Source organism: Gobio gobio (genome assembly GCF_949357685.1).
Source record: "Gobio gobio genome assembly, chromosome: 3".
NCBI classification, from domain to species: Eukaryota; Metazoa; Chordata; class Actinopteri; order Cypriniformes; family Gobionidae; genus Gobio; species Gobio gobio.
In genome coordinates this window covers 42,399,297-42,426,733 of record NC_137099.1, presented here as the reverse complement: position 1 = coordinate 42,426,733, position 27,437 = coordinate 42,399,297, and the positions used below count along the sequence as shown (strand labels likewise).

The 27,437-nt window shown below is 38.1% G+C and overlaps 3 protein-coding genes across 4 annotated transcripts in view; 2 read left to right on the top strand and 1 right to left on the bottom strand.

Moving 5' to 3' along the window:
* stox2a (storkhead box 2a) overlaps positions 1-10,173 on the top strand; it is a 67,701-nt gene extending 57,528 nt beyond the window's left edge. Inside the window, exons 3-4 of the mRNA XM_079813090.1 lie at positions 1,619-4,121; positions 6,454-10,173. Of these exons, the coding sequence (XP_079669216.1) occupies positions 1,619-4,121; positions 6,454-6,655 (2,705 nt within the window). The 3' untranslated portion in view covers positions 6,656-10,173. The remainder of the gene's footprint in view (positions 1-1,618; positions 4,122-6,453) is intronic.
* Positions 10,174-12,098: 1,925 nt separating this feature from the next.
* tmem134 (transmembrane protein 134) lies at positions 12,099-18,984 on the top strand. Its single transcript, XM_079812239.1, has 8 exons — positions 12,099-12,322; positions 13,155-13,408; positions 13,494-13,561; positions 15,537-15,623; positions 15,767-15,843; positions 16,086-16,130; positions 16,370-16,423; positions 18,077-18,984. Exons 2-8 carry the CDS (start codon positions 13,199-13,201, stop codon positions 18,157-18,159), a joined length of 624 nt encoding a protein of 207 aa, XP_079668365.1. The 5' UTR covers positions 12,099-12,322; positions 13,155-13,198; the 3' UTR covers positions 18,160-18,984.
* On the bottom strand, positions 18,120-27,018 carry irf2a (interferon regulatory factor 2a). Of its 2 annotated transcripts, none has more exons than XM_079812237.1 (9): positions 26,177-26,404; positions 25,376-25,469; positions 23,490-23,589; positions 23,098-23,274; positions 22,898-22,932; positions 22,694-22,808; positions 22,262-22,429; positions 22,089-22,132; positions 18,120-19,993 (listed from the first exon to the last, which is right to left on the bottom strand). In XM_079812237.1, the coding sequence occupies exons 2-9, from the start codon at positions 25,460-25,462 to the stop codon at positions 19,667-19,669; spliced, it is 1,053 nt and encodes a 350-aa protein (XP_079668363.1). In that variant the 5' UTR covers positions 25,463-25,469; positions 26,177-26,404; the 3' UTR covers positions 18,120-19,666. The 2 variants fall into 2 exon arrangements, with proteins under 2 accessions (XP_079668363.1, XP_079668364.1); XM_079812238.1 differs by lacking the exon at positions 26,177-26,404 and adding an exon at positions 26,795-27,018 and having other exon boundaries at positions 18,940-19,993.
* Positions 27,019-27,437: the final 419 nt, after the last annotated feature.

Genomic DNA, 27,437 nt, shown 5'->3' with positions numbered 1-27,437 from the left:
TTTTCTCACAAATAACGGAAAATTATGTTTTTGCAGGGAAGCATTTTCTCACAAATAAAAAGGGAAAGAGTTAAAGGGATAGTTCACCAAAAAATGAAAATTCTGTCATTATTTATTCACCCTCAAGTTGTTCCAAACCTGTATGAGTTTCCTCCTATTGATGAGCACAAAAGAAGATATTTTGAAGAATGTTAGTATTTTTTTCCCACTATGTCTTTGGCTAACTACATTCTTTTTAAAAAATCTTCTTTTGTGTTCAACAGAAGAAATTAACTTATACAGGTTTGGAACAACTTGAGGGTGATGACAACATTTTCATTTTTGGAACTATCCCTTTTTCATAAACAGTTGAATGTCCAGAGATATTTTCTGTTTTTTTATCAAACATTATTTTTAATAATGTCTGTAGAATGACTCTGTTGTACACCTTATGTTTCCCAGCTATGTTCAGAGAAATCAGTCAATCAAAGTGCAAAGTGTGCAAACTTCACCTGAATAGTCTGTCTGCTTTCCATTAAAGAATGAGTGGGGAAAAAAAGAAAAAAGGAACAGAGGCTCTGGGTTGCGTCATGTTGGTATGGCAACTACCACTGTATGATGTAATGGCAGGCAACATTTAACCCTGACTAGTTACAGCTTATCTGCTCCTTTATCCGTTGTGTGTGTGTGTTTCTGTGATTGAGAGTGTTGAAAAGCTGATTTGGGTGAAGTGAAGACTTGAGTGCAGCGAGGACACCGTGTACCCTGTAGTGCAGTCCACCCATGTTGGTGCTCCTTGTCTGTGAGATACAGACGATGTTTACTTGGTTTATACACGTTAACTCAAAGAAATGTCCACATTACTGAGTCATGTCACAAATCTGTCTTTGAGTGCTTTTGATCCATTTTAATTGTATATAAATATATTTTTATAAATAGGATTTTAAAAAATTAAAAAGCAAAAGACAAAGTACATAACAGTGGTTCTCAAAATATGGTCTTTGGACCACTGATGTGAAATATAAAATATAAAAAGGAAAATATCTACACTACTTAAAACTGTTGGTAATTGTTTTGGTAGTTTCTCACAGATTAAGATTTTATTATTTTTATTTAATATTATTATTATTATTTTGTATTTTTTAAACTATCATCGTATGAGTTAATCATATGACGGAGGACCCCTTTGGTAAGTCACACAATGGCAGTTTTTGTCTTGTTATTACATTGAGGGTCTTACAGACGTGATGATGAAAGATGAGGTAATGGCTGATGTGTTAGGATTGGTGGTGACATAAATCAGCAACCAATGCTCTTCTTTTGATTGGGCTTCTGTAGTTATTTGTGTGATCACACCTGCTCCGGGTTAATGGCACGTCAGAGCTGTTTTGGATAATGCTGACATCTACATGAACCCACTAATCTGCACCCCCCCACCCCCCAAACTTTTTTTCCCCACTCCGCATTTTAGTGTTTGCCTGTTGAGCTATTCCTTTGAAAAATTAATTGGTATTGATTGAAGATTTATTATTATCATATCACAAATGTTAGCCAAATAGAAAACATTGTTTCAGCACTTACATTTAGTTTGCACTATGAAAATTATGATGAAATTTACATATGGTTGTATTTTCTTCAGGTGTACCCACTCCGAGTCCAGAGATCCTGCGGCACACACTGAACATGTTGGTACGGGAGAGGAAGATCTACCCCACGCCAGAAGGTTACTTCATTGTTACTCCACAGACCTACTTCATCACCCCGTCCCTCATACGCACCAACAGCAAGTGGTACCACCTGGACGAGCGGCATCCAGAGCGACAGCAGCAGCAGCAGCAACAACAACAGCAGCAGCAGCAGCTTCAACAGCAACAACAGCAGCAGCAACAGCCGCCACCTCAACAGCAATGCACATCACCACAATCTGGAACCATTACTCCCTCCACCTCTGGCTGTGTACGAGAAAGGCCTAACCCTAAGAACCACTGCGACTCTTATAATGCCTACCGCGATGAGGTGCCCAGCATTCATACCTCCACAATTCAAAGGAAATCCCCAAAAGAACCCAAAGGAGATCCCCCTTCATACCCACAACCCCCACCCCCTCCACCTGCCATTCAGCACCCACCTGACCCCAACGACAAGAGCAAGAGCATGACCGCCACCTTCTCTTACAAGACAGACACACTAACCAAGAAGAAGGAGGGCAGTGGTGGGGGCAGCAGTGAGAGGCAGTCTAAGAAGTTTGGGCTGAAGCTGTTCCGCTTAAGCTTCAAAAAGGACAAGACCAAACAGCTGGCCACCTTTTCAGCACAGTTCCCTCCAGAGGAATGGCCCTTGAGGGACGAGGACACACCGTCAGCCGCAGCGATCCCTCGTGAGGTGGAGATTGAGATCATCCGCCGTATCAACCCAGACCTGACAGTGGAGAACGTGGCCCGTCACACAGCTGTCATGAAGCGGCTGGAAGAGGAACGAGCTCAGCGCTGCAAGGCCAGCTCTTCCGCACAGCACAGTGCCCGCAGTCGGCGCAGCCGAGGTCACCGGCGCATGCCACACGGGAAGTCGCGTTCGCACAGCAAGACGCGAGCTTCTCGGGGAGACCCCTCAGAGGGCTCCAATCTGGACCTGCCCGCAGTCAGCCTGGAGAGGGACTACCGTTTTTTCAGCCATTCTCTGGTACGCTCGCCAAGAGAGGGAATGTACACGGTGGAACGCAGAAGCGGTGGTGCCTATCTTGTCCACAGCAACCCCAACATTGCTGAGTCACACTTTCCTGTCACCCCGGAGTGGGATGTTTCGGGGGAACTTGCAAAGAGGCGGACAGAGATGCCTTTCCCTGAGCCTTCGCGTGGGACGTCACATTCTAGAGTGCACCGGAGCCACAGCCACACTCAGGACCGCAAGTCACGCAATGAGCGGCCCGATAAGGCTAAAGAGCGATCACGTTCTATGGACAACTCCAAGGGCCCGTTGGGAGGTGGGAGCTCCACGCTTGGCACAGCTGAGGATTACGACCGCAGTCCCGATGACAGAAGCCGATACTATACTGACGATGGGACGCTAAGGGCCTCCTCTCAAAAGGCCCCGCACTACTCATGCATCATGTTTTCTGCTGTCAAGTTTAGCTCTGAAATGTCTGTACTTGATATAGGCAAAATGAGTTTGGATGAATCGAGGCTCTGTAGCCCTCTAGAACGGAACAAGAGCAGGGACAGCCTCCCAGCCTACAGTGACCTGAAGGCCCTGTCGCCAAAGCCTTTGGCTGATGACTACTTTCAGTGCAATACATCGAATGAAACAATCCTTACTGCCCCGCTGCCTCTGGGCAAATCTGACCATGACACTTTAACCCCATCTGACGGAATCCACAAGGGCTCTCCAGCTGACCGGCAGACACCGCACCTCACCTCTCCTCACCCCTTGGAGTATAAAGAGGACTCCTCCACCAAGGGGCACAACGGTTCTGGCAAACCCACACCAAGCCAGACACCTGAGCCTATGCCCAATGGACGTTTGATACAGCACCAACACAACACTGACCCAGGGGGCGGGGGAGGTAGCGGTAGCACTGGTGGCGGGGTGGACAAGAGGAAAGAGATTTTCAGTAAGGACACTTTGTTCAAACCGCCACACAATGTTTTGACTGTGAGCTATGTGGACAGTGGCTACTCAAAGTCAGGCACTTTGCGTAAGACTCCGCATATGAAATCATCCGAGGTCCTTGACACTCTGGAGACCCAACAGCCACCTAACTCCACCCCTTTGTCTGCTTCTGCCCCGGCACCTACAGGCACAGAACAGGGTGCTCCCTCCACATCTGAAGCTGCTTTTGACTATTACAACGTGTCAGATGATGACGATGAGGAGGAGGTAGAGGAGGCCTCCCATAAAGAGGCTGCCCCGACAGAAACAAAGGGGCGGGCAGGGGCCGGAGATGGTGGCGGAGGTGGTGGGACCATGCAGTGGTTGCTAGAACGGGAGAAAGAGCGGGATTTACAGCGGAAGTTTGAGAACAACTTGACTCTGCTTAGCCCTAAGGAGAGCGAGAACAATAACAGCCAGAAGACTGCTCACTCGGCAAGGCTGGACAGCATGGACAGCAGTAGTGTGACTGTAGACAGTGGGTTTAACTCCCCTCGGTAAGTACTCACTCCATAGTCAGAAGATTCCACAATTGAAAACCCATATTTGAATGAACATTATTGATCGTGAACAAGTGTTTAGTGGATCAAGCCATTCTTCTGTTCTGCTTCCAAACCTGACCACCCCCCCCCCCCAATGCCAAAGGAATCTTTCTACCAAAGTCATAAGATTAAACTAATTAATAATATAAATATAATATAAATTGCTAATGTGTCAGAAACACCTTTTCTTTTCTGACATAGTCTGGTGTTTATGTCTAATGTCTGGTGTTTTTCATATGACATTTTATATATGTTTTGTTATATGTTATTTTTCACTAGGCGGCACCTATGAAATGTTTAATTTGATGCACATAGCTGCCATAGGGCCCATATAATTTAGTATCCCATCTTATACTGAGGTGTATAGCATGGTTTATCCCCTTTCCTTTGTCAAGGCCACAAACCAGCACAGACAGCCTTTAAGTGGGTTTCCCAGGGCTTTGTATGTGTTAGCAAGCCTTTTATGAGTGAGAGGGTGAGGACTTTTTTCAGCTGCTAAAAATAGACCCCTTGTGTCTGTATGACTCATTCAGAGGGATATGGCAGGAGTAGAATAACTGAGAGAGCCTACATGTTCTCCACATGTGCTGCCTACAATACACTCTAAGAAATGCACATAAAATAAAGGGCAATGTACCATGTTAAAATGAAGGACATTTCTGAATTGGTTTTTCACAGGTGTTTTGCCAATATTTTGAATTCCACATTGCATTGTGTTTTATGGTTGAAGGAAATGACTGTAAACTGGTACAGGTACTGATAATTATCTGCCAAAATATTGTTTTTCTCACAGTATAGTGCAAGTTTGTGTTTTAGATGCACTCTCTTTTGACCTAATAATGACATTCTGACCTCATTCTTTGACTGATATGTCAATTCTTGAAAGTATGCTCTATACTGAAAATCTCATAGAAAGCCTCTCTAAACTAAACTTTGCATTCAATTTGTAATGTTTTGAAAATGTGTGTAATGCAATACACCTTTATATGATCAGTTCCATATTGATGATAAAAGTAAAGGGCCTTAAATATACATAGCGATGGAGCTATTTCGGCACTCCCACACACACACACACACACACACACACAAAAATACCTTTTATCTGAGAGTTGCAATGTGACTGTGCTCTGTCCACTCCATAAGCTTAGTCTGTATGCCTGAATTAATAGTCCCAAAAAGCTTACGAGACAAAATTCTACAAGTCTCTCATTTTAAGACCCCCAGCAGCCCCTTCACACACACACACACACACACACACACACACACACACACACACACACACACACACACACACACACACACACACACACACACACACACATACACACACACACACACACACACACACACAGAAAATCATTCACTATTTTCTGGATGACTCATCACATTAGTGATGATGTCATTCCACAGCTCCTGGAAAAACACCAGCATAGCTCTTGTGCATAGACACAATTTAGTTTGGGATTTTATGTGTGGTAGTAATGCAATTACATGGAGTGGGACATGCAAAAAAACTACAACTATGCACTTTTTTCCTATGCAGTACTGATGTTAAATACATCCTATCTGAGTTTAACCTGTGTATTTAAAGGAATAGTTTCTCCCCCAAAATGTGTCACCATACTTGTTTGGCTCACTCAAAATTAGCTGTTTCATTGCTATTTTTCATATAATTACAGTGAATGGGGACTGGAGTTTCATGCCTCAGAAAACAAGACACAAAAGCATATAAAAGCATTGCTAAATTAGACCTGACTCAAAATAAATATTCAGTTATGAATAAGACTTCTCTCATGCTTCACCTTGGAGAGTGATTGTGTAGATTTTCAGTGAATAAAGATTTAAATTACAGTCCGTTTCCCACAACACTATCATATGGACCTCTTTTATAATACTTTGGTGCTTTGTGTGCTTTTTGAATTGTGTAAGCATCAATATCTGCCTATTGTAAGAGCAGAGAAAACTTTCTCCTTTTGTTTTCTGTGAAAACATGTAAAAATATTTATTCTTATATATTATATATTGCTTTCTTATGGTTGGCGCTCAGTGCTTCTTGTTTAGTTGGGTTTAGCATGAACACGTTATTCTTGTCATACCATCTAAAGATCTAGAACATTTTTGTGCAGATAAACAATCCCGCAAACCAGAGTAAAACCATATAGGGTGAGGTCGTGCATTTTCTCTTTTTGAGGACTTAAATAATCAGTTATCTTGTCTTAAACCCCACTCTTTTTTTCTTTCCATTTCTTCTTCTCTGGCCATTTTCCCACATCTACCATTTTCTCAGCACACGGGAGAGTCTGGCGTCCAACACCTCAAGCATCGTGGAGAGTAACCGGCGACAGAATCCGGCCCTGAGTCCAGGCCACATGGGTACCACCAGCATCGGCCCCCCATTCAGCTTCCGTGCAATCCCAGAGCCCCCTACCACGCAACCTGAGAAACTGCAGAAATCCCCCAACTGCCTTGCCTCCATCACCAGCGTCTGACATGGGTCCATCTGGGTTGACGTAGGGTCAGGGTGATCTGCAATGTTGGGGTGCCTAAGTGCAGGAGGTTGGGTGACTCCCTCCATCAAGCACCTCGACTACATGGGGACTGTTAAACCCACAGGCATGGCTTCCAGAGACTGTTCCCACAGCATCAAAGGTCACTGCAAAAGAAGAGAAAAGGGCAAAAACGGAAAAGGAAATGTCTCATCATAGGATTTACCTTCACAAGCAATTAATCAGGAAATTCTGCAGTCGGAATCAACCGTTGTTTTCAAAATAGGCTTGAAGTAACTGGTAATTTAACAATGTTTTGTTTTCAAGAGTATATTTTGTCAGTCACAGACTAGATCATCCAGCCAATGGATTACGTTTGCACGCATTAAGAAATAGATGCTGATGTGCTGGTCAAAGGTATTAAAGATTTGTGATATTGGTATGCAGTACAAGTTTAAAAAATGAGGCATAAAAGCTCTCATCTGAGCAACATTTAAATCATGAAGTTGTATAATATTCCTAAAAATAAACTCATTTCTCATAACACTGTTAGCTGCATTGGTGAAACAATAAGAATCATATTCATATGCTTATTAAAAAAAGTACATAGACTGAATTAGTGGAAATTCTCGTTCTGAAATTAAAGAATTGTTTTTTTAGAAAAAAGGACTATGTTTTTTTTGTTTGTTCGTTTTACCCAAACTTATTGCGCATACAATTACTTTGTATGCAACGTTACACTAGTTTCATTAAAGTTAATATTTAATCTCAGGTCATGAACAGTTAACTCTCCTAAGAAGAGGTTAAGCATCAGTTAGTCTGTAATCATGTTTCTGTGGATCGTTTCACCAGTCTTTGTTTTTCAAGGGAATAAAACACATTCTCGGTAGACAAAAATATAAATGATTTTAATTTCATTTTTGTCTAAGTTTAATTCAGATGTAGATTATTTTTATTCTGTTAATTCCCTTTTGAAATAAAAACAGGTGTGTGTTTTATGCCAGTGTGAATCCGATACCAAGTCTCATGAACCTGGACACTTGTGGATGTCATTGTTGGTTTGGAAACATGCTCGTCTTCTGTGTAGCTTGATGGCTCTATTTGTTGTCACGAAAGGAGGAGGATGTTGGGAATCACAATGGCGGGTGTGTTGTGTCCAGTACATCCAAAACACTCCGAGGAAAGGTCATACAGTTCTCTTCCTTTTGGGCCAGTGGGATTCAGAGACTTGGCCCTTTTGCTGCTCTGATAAAACCTTTATTTTGAAAAATGTTCTTACTTGAGTTGAATCCAGACCACTATGGTGTTTTACTTTTTTTAACTTTGTTTTCCTTGGGAATTGAGCTGGTTTTGATCATTACTCGAGCCATGTCCCTGACCTAAATGCAAAATATGGTCAACAGATGACATGGTTACAAATTTTGCCCCAGCCAACACATTATAGGCTATGTATATTCACAATATTCTCAACCTTATTTCAATAAATGCTTCTTTTTAGGTTGGAACAACTGATTCAGTGAAAGTATGTACAAATAATTTGCTCCACTCCTATCAAATGTCAGAGATGAACATAGATTCATACATTAGATTTGGACCTGCCTGTGTTATATACAGTAAGGCTCAGATCCACGAGCAAAGGCCCCTTTTTCAAGATTGAATTAAACATTAAAATACTTTCTTTGAACATTTGGACTATGGCTTTAACTGTTTGGCGTGCCATCTCAATGCACCAGAACTAACGGTCCCTTCCGGCAGTGACTCGGTGAGATTTGGGGAAAGGATCAGAGCTCATGTCACATCCATTGGTGCTATTATGTGGTGATCCTCCCTTTTTATCTTTTATTTGCTTCTTTTCCCATACCCTCCACAGTTTCATTGCTTTAAGTGTTCAGGTGGATATCCTCCTGTGGGACTTCTTGTTAACCACTTTCAGCTCGCTCCCTCCCACCCGACTATTATCCACACAGACACACCTGCAATCAGCCATGCAAACTACCCTAAACCCCACATACATGCACATAACTAGCTACCTCCACCACCTGTGTAACAACAAGGTAGGGACGTGTACAGATTTGGATTCTTTGCCTGTGGAACACAGCGCTATCAGCCTCTTCTCTGTGAATGTTGACAAGGAGCGGCGGACATTGTAACTAAGAGGACTTATTCTAAAGTAATCAGTATTAAGTGCTGTAATTTCAACTCAATTTTTCTCAGTTTTTGACAGAAGTGTCTTTTGCTTATTTGCAAGTTGTGTATAAATCTGTCTAGCACCACCTCTACAAAACATTCCCAATGTTATGTTTCCCTCTGGTTTCAGTTCTCTGCTGCCCCTTTTACATGAATATTTGCTTCACGATTTCAAGCCCAGTGAGTAACCATTCAACTCTAGTTTGTTGAAAATGCATCTGGACAGAAATCAAGGGACTACATTCTGTTTTGTAAACAAGCACCTCAACCGATATAGGGCCTAGAATATATTCAAATGAATCATGTCAGGCATCCTCCAAATCCTAAACGTTTAGCCCAAATCAAAATTGTTCATATGCCTTCTACTTTCTGGAAATTGGCATTACTGATTACAATAGTATTGTTTTCAGTTTCCCACCTAATATTTGAGAGGACTGGTTAGGGTCCAAACAGCCTCTTAGACCCTGTAGTTGGAGGTGGGATGAAGATTGTGGAAAGACAAGAGCCTCATATATTAAATGGTAATTTTATATCATTGCTAGACATCACAGATGTACATCAGAGAGCCACATTAGACAGAGCGAGCACCTCATAACGTCAGCTCTATAAATAGATTATTTCTCGAAAAATGTTTAACAGAACTTTACTTAAAACAATGATTTAAGTCCAGAAGTAGATTTCAGTTTGGTGACAAATACACCTCTGCATAACTTGAATCACTTTTGAATGGTTTCTGATGGACATTAATACAAACACATCCTTTGTCACAGGATGCAGTTTGGGTATGTGTCACATTTTGTGAAATTTAGTTTTAATTTCAAACCCCTCCGTCATCTGGTAATCTCCCCCGAACCCAACCACACACTTTATTTTTATTTTTAAATCGCGTTAGTTTTTGATAGACAAAAGGGAGTAATGCAGCCAAGACTGCCTTGTAAAAAACATGTTTGCACTGAAATGCCTGGCCTCTGGTTGCTGTTAAGTCCATCCAAGACGGATGCTTTGTTTATATTGTAAAATATTTCATATGAAATAAAAATGACCATGAAATGTCTTCCCTTAACATTATGGATTTTAGAACCACGTCAGACAACATTGTTTCTAAATGGTGACAGTGTACAGTATCATACTGTAAATGAAATCAATCTGCCATGCTTAGTATAACTTCAAAAGAAAACTGAAAGATATGAGGGATCTTTTTGTAATGTCTATAATATTTGAAAAGAAGTCCCTATTTGTGTAGTAATGGTGTTTCATCGTTGTGGTAGTGTATGTGATAAACCCAGTTGGGAGATTGTGTTACTTTTTCAGACAATAAAATAACATGTTTGGTTATATGTTTTAAAATTTCTTGTGTCTTGAAACCTGTGGAATGTCTAATATTTATAACATTAGCTGTAAGTATTTTATTCTAAATGTTGGTTAATATTAACTAAGCAGCACATTTCTGTAATATTTTATACAATTTTTTAGAAGAAATAATGGTAACACTTTTAGGTCTCATTTGATGAATTAACATGAACAAACAACGAGCAATACAATACAAAACAGTATTTATTAATCTTTGTTAATGTTAGTCAATAAAAATCCAGCTGTTCATTGTTAATGTTAGTTCACTGTGCATTAACTAATGTTAACAAATGTAACATTTGATTTTAATAATGTACTAGTAAACTAACATTAAACTAACAAGTATTGTTCATTCTTAGTTAATGTTAATTAAGTTATCTAATGAAACCTTATTGTGAAGTGTGACCGTATTGTTAAGTGTTAGCCTACATATTAGTTTAACAGGTTATTTAAATTTTTTCTTATGATAAAGTGTTTATGAGCTGTTTAGTTCATACATTTTAATTAAATTGAAAAATCAATGAAAACAAATGAATTAATTAAAACTTAATCCATAAAATGACCCCATTATGGGAACCCATAAAAGAGCTGTATATATGAACCTGGCTTTTAAACTTTTAAGGTCATAATATTGAACCTTTTCCTCTACGATTGTAAGCAGAGCTCATGCTCTTTCATGTATTTTTGTAACCTACTGTAACAGGTTTAATGTAACCTAATAATTGGTTTACTGATACATTCCATTTCCAATTGTTGTTTTACAAGTTAAACATAACAAATCATTGAATCTTAATTGAATATGATTAATGAAATTTCAGGGCTTCGTGGATGAACTTCATGGATCCCTGTAAAACGGAATCATTAATAAATCTATCTGCTTTTACTGGATGAGACAGGAAAGCAAATTCAAGTGGTCGAGTTTCTGTATGTTGTATTTTGCCACCATCTAGTGGCAAACTAGCGTAAAACAATTTATAGAACAGACTGTAGATTACGGTTCGATGGCGCAAAGATTCAAGATTTGTTATTTAATTTAAAAAGGTACAACAACATTTTGTCAAATGTGCTGATTTGAATCATACACATAAACCGCTAGATAGGCTATGTGACACATCAATGAGCAGAATCTGATAGACAGATTATTATTATTATTATTTATTTATTTTAATGCAGTGACACATTTGAGACGTTTAAAGTCACAGCATTTATAACTTAAAATAGGCCTATGGTAAACAAATATTTCAAAGACTGTGGTATTCTTTTCAGTGGCATTGCATAATGTATAGACAACATACTCTTCACAGATAAGCCTATCTGCAACGTGTCTGAAAAGTTCATTATTAACTTCATCACCCAACTGTCTCTATTATCATAGAGATAAACATGTGCCCACACAGTTGCTTCCTGACCACTAGAACCATAACAAAAGAAAAAATGTGATGTCCTAATTTACACATGTATAGAACGGAAAAAAAAGACACTGGGCCTTATACTTGAGCCTTAAACAGAGCAAATTTCTGTGTAGGCTACACAAATCTTTTATTACATAAAGTGTTGCATTAAATAGGGACGAATTACACCAGAATGCATTATGAATGATTTATGAAGGATTTGATAAGTTCACTCATCAGTTTAGATACACAGAAATATATTGGGACTGTAATATATAACTGCTTTTCAACAGTCACCCATCAAGATTTGTTTGATTTCAATGAATTTCTTCAAATAAATTTTATTTCTTACAATATTTGATTATTAAACATATATTTACAATTTAATTTATATTATTTATAATGATTACTAATGATAACAAAAATATCTAAAAACATAAATTCCTCATTGCTCTGTAAAAGAGAAAAAAATCCTCATGTTCTTATGGACAACGACCATGATATTTGTTGCACCCTCCAGTCCTCCAGGTGTCGCTAGAGAGACCACTGATACTTTTGTCTGTTTAGCGTCGACCCACAAAAAAGAAGCAGCTGTTACTAACAAAGTTTAGGTTAAAGTTTTCCGCCGGCTAGTAAACAATCAATTTAAACTGATTTACTAACCTTGTATTCCTCTGAAGTGATCTAAGGACCATGACAGACAGAACTATGTGTAACTGACGAGGATCAACAGTAATGGACAGTGAGTAGAGGATTCTTCCCTTTTAATTTAGCGCTATTGTTGCTCTTTATAACGGGATGTTGGGTTGTTTAAATATTCAAGCAAACCTTCTCATTAGATTAGCATTGGCAATTCTGCAATTGATATTCTCAAATGATTTTAAACTTACATTATTATTGAGACATGTAATTATACGCGTGATACATGTAACGAGCTTTTCTTTAAGACGAAATCTGTATCATTAGATTATTTTGGGTGGATACAAACATTCTGTTGTTAAGAACAAGCGGAAGAGTGTGTCAGTCACATGCTTCCTAAGGGCAAATAATATGTCGTACTCGGGATTTTATTCCACATCTAAATCTATATTTGCCTTATCAAATGCAGATTTAACATCTGTAAATACGACTGATTCAATCAAATAACGTCTTGTGCTGGAATAAAAGGAAAAAAAAGTGAAATACATAATAAAAACAAAGTGTTGTTATCATAGAAAAAATCCAAAAAGGTCGTTGTATACTTTCTCGTAATAGAGGAAAAACACTTTTCTTTGCTGTGCTTACTAAAGTTATACAATTTTGTAGACCAATCACTGAAATGGGTCTGTACATTAGTCACAGTGAGCAGCTTTAATCTAAAGAAGATAATGTTGTTTGCTCTTCATAGTGTTTGCTGTTTATAGAAATTAGGAAGTTGGCATGCTGTGAAGTGATTCACAGAGAAAGATGTACAATTCATTATTGTGCATTGTAAAGGAGTTTTATAGGGCAGTCAATGCACTGAAATATGAGAAATGTAAAGGGCAGAGCGTAGATGATCAGTAACTCAACTATGGTGTTTATCAACTTCACAGTGCTTGCCGGTTAACATCCAGTCAATGTCTGAGGGCCTGTAGCTATGGGGACACAGTTCACAATTGATGACGCATTCGTCCTGGAGGGGGAGGAGGAGGAAGGTGTTGTGCCTGGAGAGGATGTGGGGGAATGGAAGGGGAGAGAGAAAGACGGTGGCGGAGAGATGACATTTGGACCTCTTTCTTTTGCCAAAACACAAAGTCATCCTTCTGGATCAGCTGGCACTCCTGAACACAGTAATCTGAAATATCAGGTCAGGTGTTTGCATGTATGTCCCTTTCTCTTTGAGAGTCTTTTACGGGCAAATCTGACTGACTTTATTTTGTGTTCTCCCACAGAATCTGGAAAATGAAGATGCTTTAGGTGGCACTGTGAACTCTTCTTTCAACAACTTCTTCAAAATCAGGTTTGTCAGTTCACACCAGAGTGTTGATTTTTTTTTTTTTTTTTTTGAACATTGTTATTAAGCAATAATATTAAAAGTAAATCCAGAATTTGTTGATTTAGGTTTTATTTTATTATTATGCATTGATAATAAATCGTTAATTAAAACCCTCAGACGCAATTAACAGCAGTTGCCAGTGATGATATATTCACCAGTGTGTAATTTACATCTACTGTCGTTATTAAATGCTAGATTGTTAAAGTATATGTCCAATATTTTGGACAGACTGCAGAGTAAGAAAACGTTGAAGCAGGGAGTATTCATCTCACAAACAATGACAAATATTTATTGTATTAATTAAAGGAGCATAAAGAAAAGTCCAAAAATCTTATTATGTTACAGATTCCTTGTTGAATTTGTACTGGATATATTTCTGGTCTGCCCAAATATCATGACACAACAACAGTTTTTATCAGGACAAAACGTTGATCGATTTGTTTTATAAGATGGAAAACGTAAATATTACTACTTTATCCACCTTATTCCTATGACCCATGATGCTTTGCACGAATTATGGGTGTAACTTCCGTTAAGCTGTAAACAATCAGTGAAAGGCTCGCTCTTATGAACGCAGTAATACCTTTTTTTATACTGGGTACAATGTGATGACATTATTCTACTCACCCTTCAAATATCGATCATTAATGGGACATTTAAAAGTATAAAAGCATCAACAAGGTACTTTCAAAAGATCATGAATAACCCAAAAAGCGTGATTCTTTCCACAGTTAAATATCACTGTAGTAATATTTATATATCTGTATAATGTAACGTACGTTGCCTAAATCAAAAATGTTCATTAACTTCAGCATTGCATGATTTCTTTAAGTTTAAGTGATTTCTGTCCTTTTGACAGATAATAAATTGTATTTACAATTGGAAAGAGAGAAAAAAATAGAGATTCTTTGTACATTTCAGTTATTAATGGGATATATACTAAATTAAATCAGGAGAACAGACCACAAATGTGTGGTATATGTTGTCCTTTTTCATACTGTTACAGCGGAATACAAACAAAGGGGGAAAAATTAAATAGTTATTATTTTATTTTTCCCCCTTTGTTTGTATTCCGCTGTAACAGTATGAAAAAGGACAACATATATTTGTGACTGAAAAGAGCTCTTGCCATATATATTCTTTTTATACCATCATGTTAAAATACCAAGCGTTACGTTATTCTCATGATGTCTGAAAATAAAATATGAAGGAAAATTGACGGATAAGCTTTATTTGTTGCACAACCGTATGATTTGAGATGATTCATTTCAGTCTTTTTAACTATAGAAGTTCCCCAAACCGTAAGTGCCACCTATATTTCAAAACGCAGTAGGCTCGTCAGGAATAAGGTGAATAAGATGGACCCAGAATATGTTTAAAGAATCTTTTTAAGAGTCTTTATGTATAAACAAAATTGTTTCATATTTTTTTCCCTCTAAGTTGAATTTTATTATGTGTATTTATTGAATACTGAAACAGTATGTGCCTTGAAATAGCTTGTGAAGCTGATATGGCAATAAACTTAAATATTACTATTACTACTGAAAACATCACCTATTTTACACATTTCCCCCCAATTTTAGAAATGTAAAAGGTATGTTAATCCCAGTTAATAATTGGTAAATATGCAAGCTTGCTTATCTGCAAAGATGCATTGAAATTGTCCCTGACCGTAGTTTGCGTTAGAAATGGCAGATTTAGAAAAAGGCAACTATACATACGCTGTGATGTCATCACCACACAACTTTTGTTTGTTTTTTTTAGCCCTAGGCTAATGCTAAATGTTTAGCTCAGCATCTCAATATTCATCAGAGAACAAGAAGTGACCAATTTACAAACAGACATTAAATGACCAACTAAATGACTTTTTTTTTTTTTTTTTGATGTACAAGTACTTGAAAAAGCCAAATGTCATGCCGAGTGTCTGTCTGTGTTCCAGTGATCCTGCTACTCTGTCCTACTGCAGCTCTCAGTGGTCATTCAGCACACTCAGCTCAGTCACACAGCTGTCTGCTCACTGCTGCGGGTAACACACACACACATTACTGTAAAACCTCTTTTTATGTATTTATGTATGAGACTTTAAACTGATATTAACTAAAATGACTCTGGTCTTGTTCATTTAAATGTTTGTGATATTCATTTCCTTTCCTCAACCTTTGTTCCCAGGTGGACATCTCATCCGCTAGTGAAGAAGAACAGACGAGTCGTTCTTGCCTCATTCCTCCTCTTAATCACTGGAGTTGGTGAGACTTTCATACCTTTTGCGAAGTCCTTTGATCATAATAAGTACTACAGATCTCAAGGGGAAGGTGTTTGGGAACTGCTGTTTCTGTCTGACTTGTAAAGTGCTGTTAGTGTTTATCTTGTTGTCAACTGTGATCTTAAGCACAGATGGTAAATTCAGATGTGATTGTCAGCTGCTTAGTAAATGTATTATCTCTTCTTCCTCCCTATCGTCCCCCTCCCTGTGCCTCCTACCTATCAGCTTTGATCTTTACAGGAATTGTCATACAGTTAAACCCTCACGCAGGTAAGACCTGTCATGTTGCCATTGGTTGCAAATACAGATGAGACATGAGCAGGTTTGCTTTAGCACATAAAGTTGTTCAGCTAGTTATAAGTGGAGCATATCAGTTAAAAAAAAAATCAGTGTTCTTTATGCCTTAAAAACAAAGACAACACCACCTTCAGACATCTAACTCATCAGTTGGTTTCATGCCAGTTTTGGCCAGTAAATTATGTAACGCATGCATTGATGCCTCTTTTCAGGTGTTTCAAGTGCAATTTTCTTCGTTCCTGGATTTCTTCTCTTCATTCCTGGTGGTAAGATCTAAATGTATTCTTAATACAAGCTTTTATATTGTAAATACGCTTTGTCAGCTTTGCCTGTGTGAATATCAGTAATGAATTTTGGACCTCAGATAATATATTATAGATTTATAAATTGTGAAATAATGCACCCAAAAAATGTGTATACAGAGGAAGAAACCGACTTTAAAGAGGACCTATTATGCCCTTTTACAATGTCTAGATTTTGTTTTTTGGGGTCTGCTAGAATGTTTTCATTCTTGAATGTAAAAACAAGTTTTTTCATGTATTTTACATTGTTGCAGTACCTCTCTTCCAAGTCTGTCAGTAACACTGTTTAGTTCTGGTCTCTAAGAAGCCCCTCCTTCTGAAAAGCACAAGGTGCTCTGATTAGGTGGCTGGAGCAGTGTGTTGTGATTGGTCAACAAGCGGCAATCCATCTGTCACTCAAGTGGTCAAGCACTTAATTATGCAGAACATAAGGCTTAATATAATTTAAACGGATGATTCACACCCCTCACAGTTGTCATGAAGGCCAAAATTAGCTATTTAGACCAAGTTGTACCAGGCTGTAAACATATTTTTTGATGCTGTAAAGTTGAGCATTTTAACATGGGGGATATATGGAACTGATTCCCTTTTGGAGCCAGTCTCTAGAGGCCAGTTGAGGAATTGCAGTTTAAGTCACTTCCGTGTTGCCTTCAAGAGAGAGACTAGAAGGTTGCCACTCGGGTGTGCTGCACACACCCTGAAAAGTGAAGCCAAAGCATTTTAATTGCCCCCAGGTGGCTGGATGCAGTATAGGTCATAAAACCCACCCTCTCCATGTAAACAAATGGGACGTGAGCCAAACTACACAATCAAATTACACTTAAAATGATTTTTTTTCCAAAGATGGTTTCTGTCATTTTAGGCATGTTTTATAACGCTGATGTAAGTTCGAGTGTGATTTAGTTTTTTAAATAAGTTTGGTTTTAGTTAGTTATTTGATGCTATAAAATGGGTGTGACGTCATGACAGCTTCTCCGAGTGAAGTAGTAACGGAGGCACCAAACACGCTTTTTTCCCGGGATATAACTATGTGGTTAGTAGTTTTATTTACCTTATTTTAACAAGACTTCAGTTGTACTACAATCAGTAGCGTTTTGATTCTGTTGGAGTGTGGGCGGGACCTTGATACCGCGACTCCACCTCACGCTCACTACTGCGCTGACTGGCTTCAATTTTCTACGATGGAAGAGAGTGCGTCGTACATCTTTTTTACAGTCTATGGTTTCAACACTACTCGCGTAACTCAACCAGGCCTCATCCCTTTATTTTGTGGTTAATTTAGTTTACTAATCAGATTTATTTGGATATTTAGTTGAAAATTTAGTGTCCCCTCAGTTGGATGGGAATTATTTAACTGAGGAATATTGTGATTTGTACGTTCCCGAAAGAATACTCAAGACTATTAATCAAGGCGTTTCAGTGCTTAATGATATAGAGAATAACTCCTTTGGACTGGACTTTGTAACTTTGCAGACCTTTTTTATACTCAAACAGCAACATTACACAAGTTGAAAATGGAAAAAAGCATAATAGGTCCTCTTTAACATAAACAGCATTGCTTAAAGAAAAATGCTAGAGAAAAAACAACAACTCTTGCTCTTTCCTTTTTTGTTTCAGTGTATCATGTGATCTATATAAGCTGTGCAGTTAGGGGACGAAGAGGATTCAAGTTCTTTTATTTGCCATACTTTGAGAAGTAAACCGTTTCTCTTCACATCATCCAGACATCATCTGGATTGCCCATCATTTCAATATCCCACCCCCTCACAAAAAAAAAAGGGGACAACCTATTTTTTACAACCTCAGTTACTTTTTTTACTTTTTTACAGTTAGTTTTCTAAACTATTTCTTCATTTTTGTAAATGTCTAAAAGCCAGTCTGTACACAGGTCTTAAGTATAACCTCTACATTAAAAAAGTAACAGCAGAGCTTTAACTGTGATTTACAATATACAATCTTAGATCATCAGAAGGCACAGACTTGTATTGTGTTCATAGAAGTTGCATTCAATTGAGATGTTTTATATTGTTGTCATATGTCCTTAATTCAGTGAAACATACTTGGACTTCAGCAAGGAGCATTATAATAAGCTTGTTATAGATATACAAAGTTGTGTTATAAATAGAGCACCATTTATAACATTAAATTGTACACCACTAGCCTTGTACAGTATAAAAAAGAAATCATAGACAAAACAAATGACATGAAGTATGAAAGCAATGCAATTTATAAATTAGGCCACTGCATGAACTTGCACGCGCACACACACACACACACACACACACACACACTGAGTTATAAAGCATTTTCACTTATCTTCCGTCTATTGTAAACTCAAAATACTGCAACCAAAGGGATTTGTTTTCTACTGCACATTCATCTTTTTAACTAGTACCACTACTAACACTTTTAAACCACTGTTTTAGTGTCCATCATACAACAAATGAATGTTGAAAAGATTTTGTATTGTGTATTTTTTTAATCATTAAGACACTACAATAAAACCTGTTTTTATATTTGCTTTTAAATCTGTGCTGTATTTCTTCATTGTGCACATTGACTGTTGTATAAAAAATAATTTATACAAGAAACATTAGCAAAATCTCCATTACATTGAAACAAGATACTGTCCAAACACAAAGGAAAACGGTTTGACAAGTTAATACACAACTCGTAATTAGTTGTGTGACTCTATTCAAGTATTTGTAGTCCCACTGACATGTGAGAGATGCCTCCAGGCAGTTCAATAATTCTGTTATTGAATTTACAAACATGCCAAATTCATAAAAAAAATAATTTAGTTCGAAAACTGATCTCAATAGTGTACTACACTGTAGAAAAACATAAATGCTAATCTCCAGTACCTGTTCCATTTCATTTTTGATTGTTTTGTTACATCTGCGGTCAACAAGTATGACATGTTGCTCAAATGTGAAATTAATACTAGGCATATTCTACGTTCTACACTTAGTTCTGCTCCCAATGCTGCATTATTACTAGCTTACACGTACGACTTCTGTGATCAAGAGCTGCATCTGTGAGGTAGTGCTACAAGTTACATATTTAATACAATTGTGAGAATGAGGTAGTGCGTTGATCGAGTATAACTGATTAGGTTTTAAATGCCTGATAGCACTTGATTAATATTGAATTCTGGGCTGTAAATTAATCGGCTGAACAGCAGCAAGTTGTACATTTCAAGTGTCTTCATTGTAGTGTTTTGTGTTTTCCAACAGAGAGGTCCACAGCTTTAGCCATCACACTTGTCTGAGAAGTTGGGCTGTTGGTGAGATCTGATTTGTGGGCAGGGCTTGAGGGTCGCACGTCTGTGACATTTTGGAAATTAAACAGGCAGGGAAACCATGGCGGAGTGTTATAAGCGATTAGGGGCGAGTCCTCTCTGCAGCTGGTCACTCTGAAATTTGTTTTCGCTGATGTGAAAAATGTGTTTGGTGAGAAATCTGCTGATGGTGTCCTTAACACAGAACTACACGGTGATCTTTGTGAAGCTTTTATGGACAGGTCCTGAGGAAGCTGAAAGGGAAAGTTAATAACGCTCTTAGCACAAAAAAACCCCAAAACAAATAGGCTGTGGCTTGATGAGAACATTAATGTTTCTATTGTTGTATGTCTGTACACTTCAGTTGAAAAGTTTGGGGTATGCATTTTTATTTTATGTTTTTGAAAAAAGCCTCTTATGCTCACCAAAGCTGCATTTATTTAATCAAAAGTGAAAACACAATGAAAATATTATTACAATATAAAATAACTTTAATAACATTAACAATAACTAAGAGTCATTGTTTTGAAAAGCTGCTTTGATTAGAAAGCAAGAAACAAATATGGAATGTAACTCTCACCAGTTTGAAGTTAATCTAAATAACTTTTCATTGCCTTAAACAATTCAGAAAAAGCAGACAGAATCGCGGAATCCAGTCATAAAAATAGAATTTACTGTATAATGTGGAATGTCACGTACACTATATTGCCAAAAGTTTTGGGACGCCTGCCTTTACATACATGCACATGAACTTTAGTGACATCCCATTCTTAATCTGTAGGGTTTAATATGGAGTTGGCCCACCCTTTGCAGCTATAACAGCTTCAACTCTTCTGGGAAGGCTTTCCACAAGGTTTATGTGGAATGTGTTATGGGAATGTTTGACCATTCTTCTAGAAGCGCATTTGTGAGGTCAGGCATTGATGCTGTACGAGAAGGCCTGGCTCACAGTCTCCGCTCTCATTCATCAGCACTCTGTGTAGGCCAGTCAAGTTCCTCCACACCAAACTCGCTCATCCATGTCTTTATGGACCTTGCTTTGTGCACTGATGCGCAGTCATGTTGGATCAGGAAGGGGCCATTCGTGATTCGTCACCCCAGAGAACATGTCTCCACTGCTCTACAGTCCAGTGGCGGCGTGCTTTACACCACTGCATCCGACGCTTTGCATCGTACTTGATGTAAGGCTTGGATGCAGCTGCTCGGCCATGGTAACCCATTCCATGATGCTCTCTACGCACTGTCCATGAGCTAATCTGAAGACCACACAAAGTTTGGAGGTCTGTAGCTATTGACTCTGCAGACAGTTGGCAACTTCTGAGAACTGTGCGCCTCAGCATGCGCTGACCCCGCTCTGTGATTTATATGGCCGAGTTGCTGTTGTTCCCAATTGAGAGTGACCCATTCTTTCACAAATGTTTGTAGAAGCATCTGCATGCCTAAGTGCTTGATTTTATACACCTTTGTCCATGGATGTGATTGGAACATCTGAATTCAATGATTTGGAAGGGTGTCCCAATACTTTTGGCAATATAGTGTCATTTGAAAAAGTAGGGCTGTACACCTAATCAAATATGTGATGTGGACATAGTATCTGTGAATATTAACTTGCAAAAAGACGACTACTTTAAAATGAAGACTGCTTGTGTCTGCATTATCTTTTAAGGAATATCACACAATATAACAATTTTTCATCCATGTTTTAATTTAAAACTAATCTGAATCTCTTGTGCAGCACTGTCAAAATGTCACAAAAATTAATGGAATTGTTTAAATATCATTTGATATTTTAAAAGATTAACTAAATTGTTAAAGTTTTGTGTATTCATTTTACCACATTTATTTGATAATACATTTTTAGTTTATTAAGTTAAAAAACACTGAGTACAGAAACATTAAAACAGAAAATCTGAAAAAGAAAATCATTGGACCCTATTATTGATAACATTTTTAAAAAATTAAGTTTTTGAATCCAATTGATTAGACATCTTTTTGATTAAAATTCTGAAAGATTTAAATGGGAAACATGGAATTTGAGAAAAAACTGTTTTCAGCAGCCATTGCTCCAGCCACTTGATCCTTCAGAAATCATTTTAATATGCTGATTTAAAACATTTCTTATTATCAATGACGAAAACAGTTGTGCTGCTAAATATTTTTGTAGAATTCGTGAAAAAAAATCTGGGTTATTTTATTAATAGAAATGTCGCTTGGTCAAGTTACTGTGTCCTTTGCTGAATAAGAAAAAAAAAGTGGTACCGACCCCAAACTTTTGAATGGTAGTGTATTTGCTTAACTGGCTGTTACAAAAAAAAGAAGTGTCTAAATTGTATTTAAAAATATACATACCTGTACCAAGTCTTCGTCGCTGTATGTGCTCTCTGTGTCACTCTCTGTATAGTACAGAATAAAATCCATGATGTGCAGTTGTGTTTGTGGCCAACAATAACATGTAATAAGTAATTTATGACTCCTATGGAGAATACACAGTAGACAGTAGAGATAGCAAGAAAGAACCTTACCACTGTAGGATGACACATGGGAGTCCTGGAGAGGCAGAGACACTTCAGTGGGGCAAACCGCAGGTTCTGCATTCTCTGTTGCCACCTCAACAACTGCACACACATCAGGTAGTTCAGCTACAGCCGTCTCCCTCTCAGATGACATGGGCTCAGGGGAGCTCTCCTGCTCTGTTGATGAATAAGCAAGTATAAAACAATGGATCTACTGTTGAAGGCAGAGACCAGTTTTGGTGGTCAGAAATCACATTGAGACCAGTTGATTTATATATATATTTTAAAAAGTCAATAAAATTAGTCCTGAGCTCTAGCATCACTGCAATAAAATGCATACATTTTAAGTAAGGCTTAAATATCCAAATATGTTCTGGAAACACTGTAGATAAATATTGCTGTGATATCTGAGGGTAGAATAAATAACAAGTGGTTATTTACCCGTAAATAGCACAGTGCTGTCCGGTGTAGTTTCTATCGTAGTCTCTGCCTCACTCTGTCCATTTAGCGTTTTAATTTTTCTGGGAGTGCCAGCTTTCCGTTTCTGAAAACCCTTCTAAAGAATTGAGGATAGGTGTGAGATCATTTGCAATACTTGGTTAGTAGTGTGCACTGTTATTTAAATGTACAGTAATGTGTTTCTACCTTTACTCTTTGCTCCAGGTCCATCTTTTTCTTCCCTGTAAAAGATGACAATATGCATTTAGAGGATCTTAAACATCATCAGAAGAATTTGTTTATCAAAATAAAATGATGAAATTCTACATTAATGGTAAGTGTATGAGCATAAAGTACATGGTGGAATTTACTAAATCGTATCATGTTAAGTTAATGACCAAACTTACCTTTCTTAACTGCTTTTTCGGATGAGGAAAGCATCCTGTACATTCTGAAGGCATTGCTTCCTTTCTTCATGCTTTTATCTTTCACCTCCTCAATATCTGGCAGAGAATTCATTGCACAGCGAAAATTTGCCTTCCATGTCTTAGGATCTGGTTTGTCAATACCTGGACGATACTTTCCTGTATGAGACATAATTGGGTAATAACTGAATCTACAACAAAATGGAGTCACAGGCCAGTAGATCCAGCACTATGATCCCCCCCGGCAGAAATGCATTAAAAGATGTATGCAAATGCAGAATCAACTCAAATGCATTGTGAACCTATTGCAGAAATGACAAATTTCCCAGAATCATTCTTACGAGACAATTGACAACAGCTGTGTCAACAGTTACCTGTGTGAATGGCCCAGTTCTTAAATAAAGGTGCATCCTTATCCAAATCCCATCCATGTCTGGCTGCATGCATCCATGGTATCTGAAATATCCTTTTCTCCTGTTAATGGAAACATTTTAATAGTTTACTATTAGACTATGTTCACACTGTCAGTCCAAATAATTTGTGTATTCGATTGGAATCTGATATAAATGACTGACTGTCCACACTGTGTTTGTGTATCGCAACTGTTCAGATCTGATTTGTGTGTGTCTCATGGCTCGCTTTCGTTTTCTGGAATATCTGCATTGGTTTCCATGGCATTGACGTTGGGTTGGTAGGACTATGCCAAAAACAACAAGTAAGGGTTTGCCATGTTGTCTTTACGACAATGTGTAGCTGCAGCGCTGATCTACAAATTTATCAACGACAACGAATCAGAGGCTGGCATGAGCGACGTCTCTGCCACACAGTGAATGAAGTGAAGACACCTCATCAATTTTCTGTGATCTTCACATTGACAACAACGCAACCTTGTTCCGCAACAACGTCTGACTTTTTGACGAGGTGAGAAAGTGAGGGAGAAAAGCCTATGATAAATCTGATCAGAGAGATCAGACTGAAACGGATTTCCAGACATGAGATTTGAATAGGATTTCAAACCACATATAAATATGGCGTGAAACGGTTTTCATGTGATTTTTTTTGCCCTTCACACTTGATAAACATGCTCGCGATCAGATTCCAATCGGATCAAATCTGAAAGAAAAAATGCATTTGGACTGACAGTCTGAACATAGTCTCGCGTAGCCAGACCTTCAGACTGACTGCAGAATGTCTGGACTAGGGGTGGGACAAAATATCAATAGGGCAATATATCATTGTCCTTCTCTGTGTGGCGCCAATTATAGATATTTTAATTAATAAAATAAGGCGCTCAAAATAGATTTCCCTGCTCCCAGCATCGCTACTTCATGGCTCCTCGAGGTGGCGCTCAACACGTGAATGAGGAAAACGTGAACATTTGTTAACTAGCCTAAGAAAAAGAGGTTTTTAATAGGATGGCGTACAGCAGTGTGAGTAAAATAATAGATGCCCCAGCCACGTCAAAGTCTGGAAAACCTACACTTAACCTTTTCACAGGCATTTTGTTTTCATAGTTAGACAGATATTGTGATGCATCACATAGGATTGTCTAGCAATATATTGATTAATCGCATAATTGCTGTGATATCGGTATCGTGAGCCATGTATCGTGTATTGTGAGGTACCCTGTGATTCCCACCCCTAGTCTGGGCTCTTCATTGGCCAAGGACAACCCAGAGGCCGTCAGATCTGACTGACATGTAAAGCAACCAATCTAAGTTTGTTTTGTTCTGCGTCATGTGAAAATGTAACATCGATGTCCCTACAATAACAGACTGGTGTGTAAAACCGCTAACTGAGTCTATGCCGCTAACTTTACATACTTCACTAATCCAGCGTTTAGTTGAACCTGATAAGTGGCCATTGTCACAGTTGTAAACTAGACGGATTGCTTCTTCCATATTCATTTCACATTTGGCTCACAGCATCTTTGTTTTTCGAGGCAGACTGTTAAAGAACGCAACACGTCTCCTGGAAATCCTGCAGAATTCAACCAATCAGACGACTTTCTTGAAGGGTTTCCAATTTTGTGTGCCATATGCATGTTCAGCCAACAGTCCATGGGCGTGATGTCTGAGACTAGTCTGAACAAGGCTTTACCCAATCCATGTACAACTTAGTTAACTAACATGTCAAGCATGCTCAAAATTACAATGTATTGTAATTTGACAATGTATTCGCAAAAGCACAGTGCCACATGAGACACATTGTCTACTTAAACTGAATTTAATAGAATTTGATGTCAGATTTCCATTCTCACCTCATCGACCCAGAGAAGACCTTGAATTTCCCCGCTGGTAATCTGTTGCTCCAACCAGGGGCGCATTCTCATTCTGTCCACTGGCATCTTGACTCTAAATAGTACAGAATTGAATAGAATGGAGATTTAAATGTACTGGACATCCTGCCTCATATTCATATATATATATATATATATATAAATCATTATGTATGGAAAACAAACAAGCATTAAGATTAAATGAAAACCATATATGTTAAGAGTATGACATGAGCATTGTCAATAGAAAAATGTGAAATTAGAATTCCCATGACACTTTGAAATACAAAAAATACTTAATATCCATGTATTCTACGAAAACAGGGAATTCTGTTATTCATGATTCATAAATTATAGTAATTAACTTTAAACAAATAAATAAAATAAACCGCACAAGAGGGAATGCCACGATACTAAAACGCGTCACAACCCTCCCAATGTTCAAATCAAATCTACGCTATTATAACGATGATTCATTCTGCCATAATCCACAACGTGCTCCACCTTCATATGGCGTACCTTTCACACACAATTCTATACAAGACCACGAATGTATTATTCCGAATATGCCTTTCATAAAAGAAAAAAGAATAAACGATCAAATATAATGACAATGAGTCAATTAAAACCATGCGTTTAATGTCATAATGTGACACATTTGGACGTTTACTAATGTAAACATGTTTCAGCCCAGCCCAAACAGTGAATCATATAGAATCCATCCATGTATAAATAGACTAATAAATGCATAACGTTAGGTCTGCTTTGAAGCCATGTATTTACCTGGACGAGAGGCAGTCGATAATACTAAGATCCCTCGATGAGATGTGTTACACAATCCTGCCCTAGAACTGCGCAGAAAACATCGCCACGTTTCGTTTAAGATTTTCTTTCATCGTCTTACGAAGAGCGACGTAGTGTCTTTCTTTTTAATCGACATGTGAATTCTCGCAGAAACCGTGCCTTTCGCGTTTGATAGAATGACGCAAAAACGTCACCAAGGACCAGGCCACGGAAGTGAAACAACGAAGCGTTTCATTGGTCGACGTTACTTTTGAAACAACGGGTTCTTTCACTTTCACTTCCGCTTCCTATTCAACACCGCCTGCTGGAGCTGGACCTTACTACCAGTAAATCGCATTTTTGCAGGTTGGGGACGTACAGTTGCATTAAAAAAGGGTCAAAAATACACAGGGTTCTGTGAATATGGAACTTGATGAAATGTTGAAATCGTTTAATATAAGAACTTTAAAAACAGACCATACAACAATTGATGGCTTTTGTCATTTTGATTTGTTGAACGCATTTGAATGTTCCCGGAATATAAACTAAATTGGTTAAGAATTAAGAGTTAAGAGGATTAAGAGAATTAAAAAATACAATGTAATTCATAGAACTTACTTGATTTGGAGCAAATTGTAGGTGTTGTGTCTACTCTTATTTTCTATCGTGCTGGTTCTGACCCCATAATCCTAGAAGGGCACACTTATTTATAGCCTTTGGGTGAGTTTGAGTTTCGCTGTAGTTGTATTGTGAAACTTCTCGTGGAAACTTCTCAGCGGTTTCTGCCGTCTGTGACCCAGCTTGTTTTGCACTGACTGATTTAAGTCGGTTCCGAATTGCGCAATTTGGGTGTGGTCGGAGCGGGGCTGGGCTGGGCTGGGCTGGGCTGGGGCTAAAATTCGGCCCTGGCAAACCCAGCCCATCCGGCCCATGAGTTTCCTTTGAATGTTTTTCCTGGGGTTAGGGCCTTAAAATGGAGTAAATAAATCAAACAGGGACACATAATGATGGATATTATTGAATTTACTGCAAATGCAGATAACAAACTTAATATTGTACTTTTGTCAGACATAAATGCACTTGACAATAAAGCACTGATTTTGAGCTAGGATGCATTAGAGTAAATTTACTACTATTAAATTCTGTACCCCTTTAAAAACAATAATAACACCTAATTTATATAAGACACTGATATATATCCATCTTTCATGAGGCTCTCATTGAAATAACATTTTGTTAAATTTCATTAGATCTATTAAAA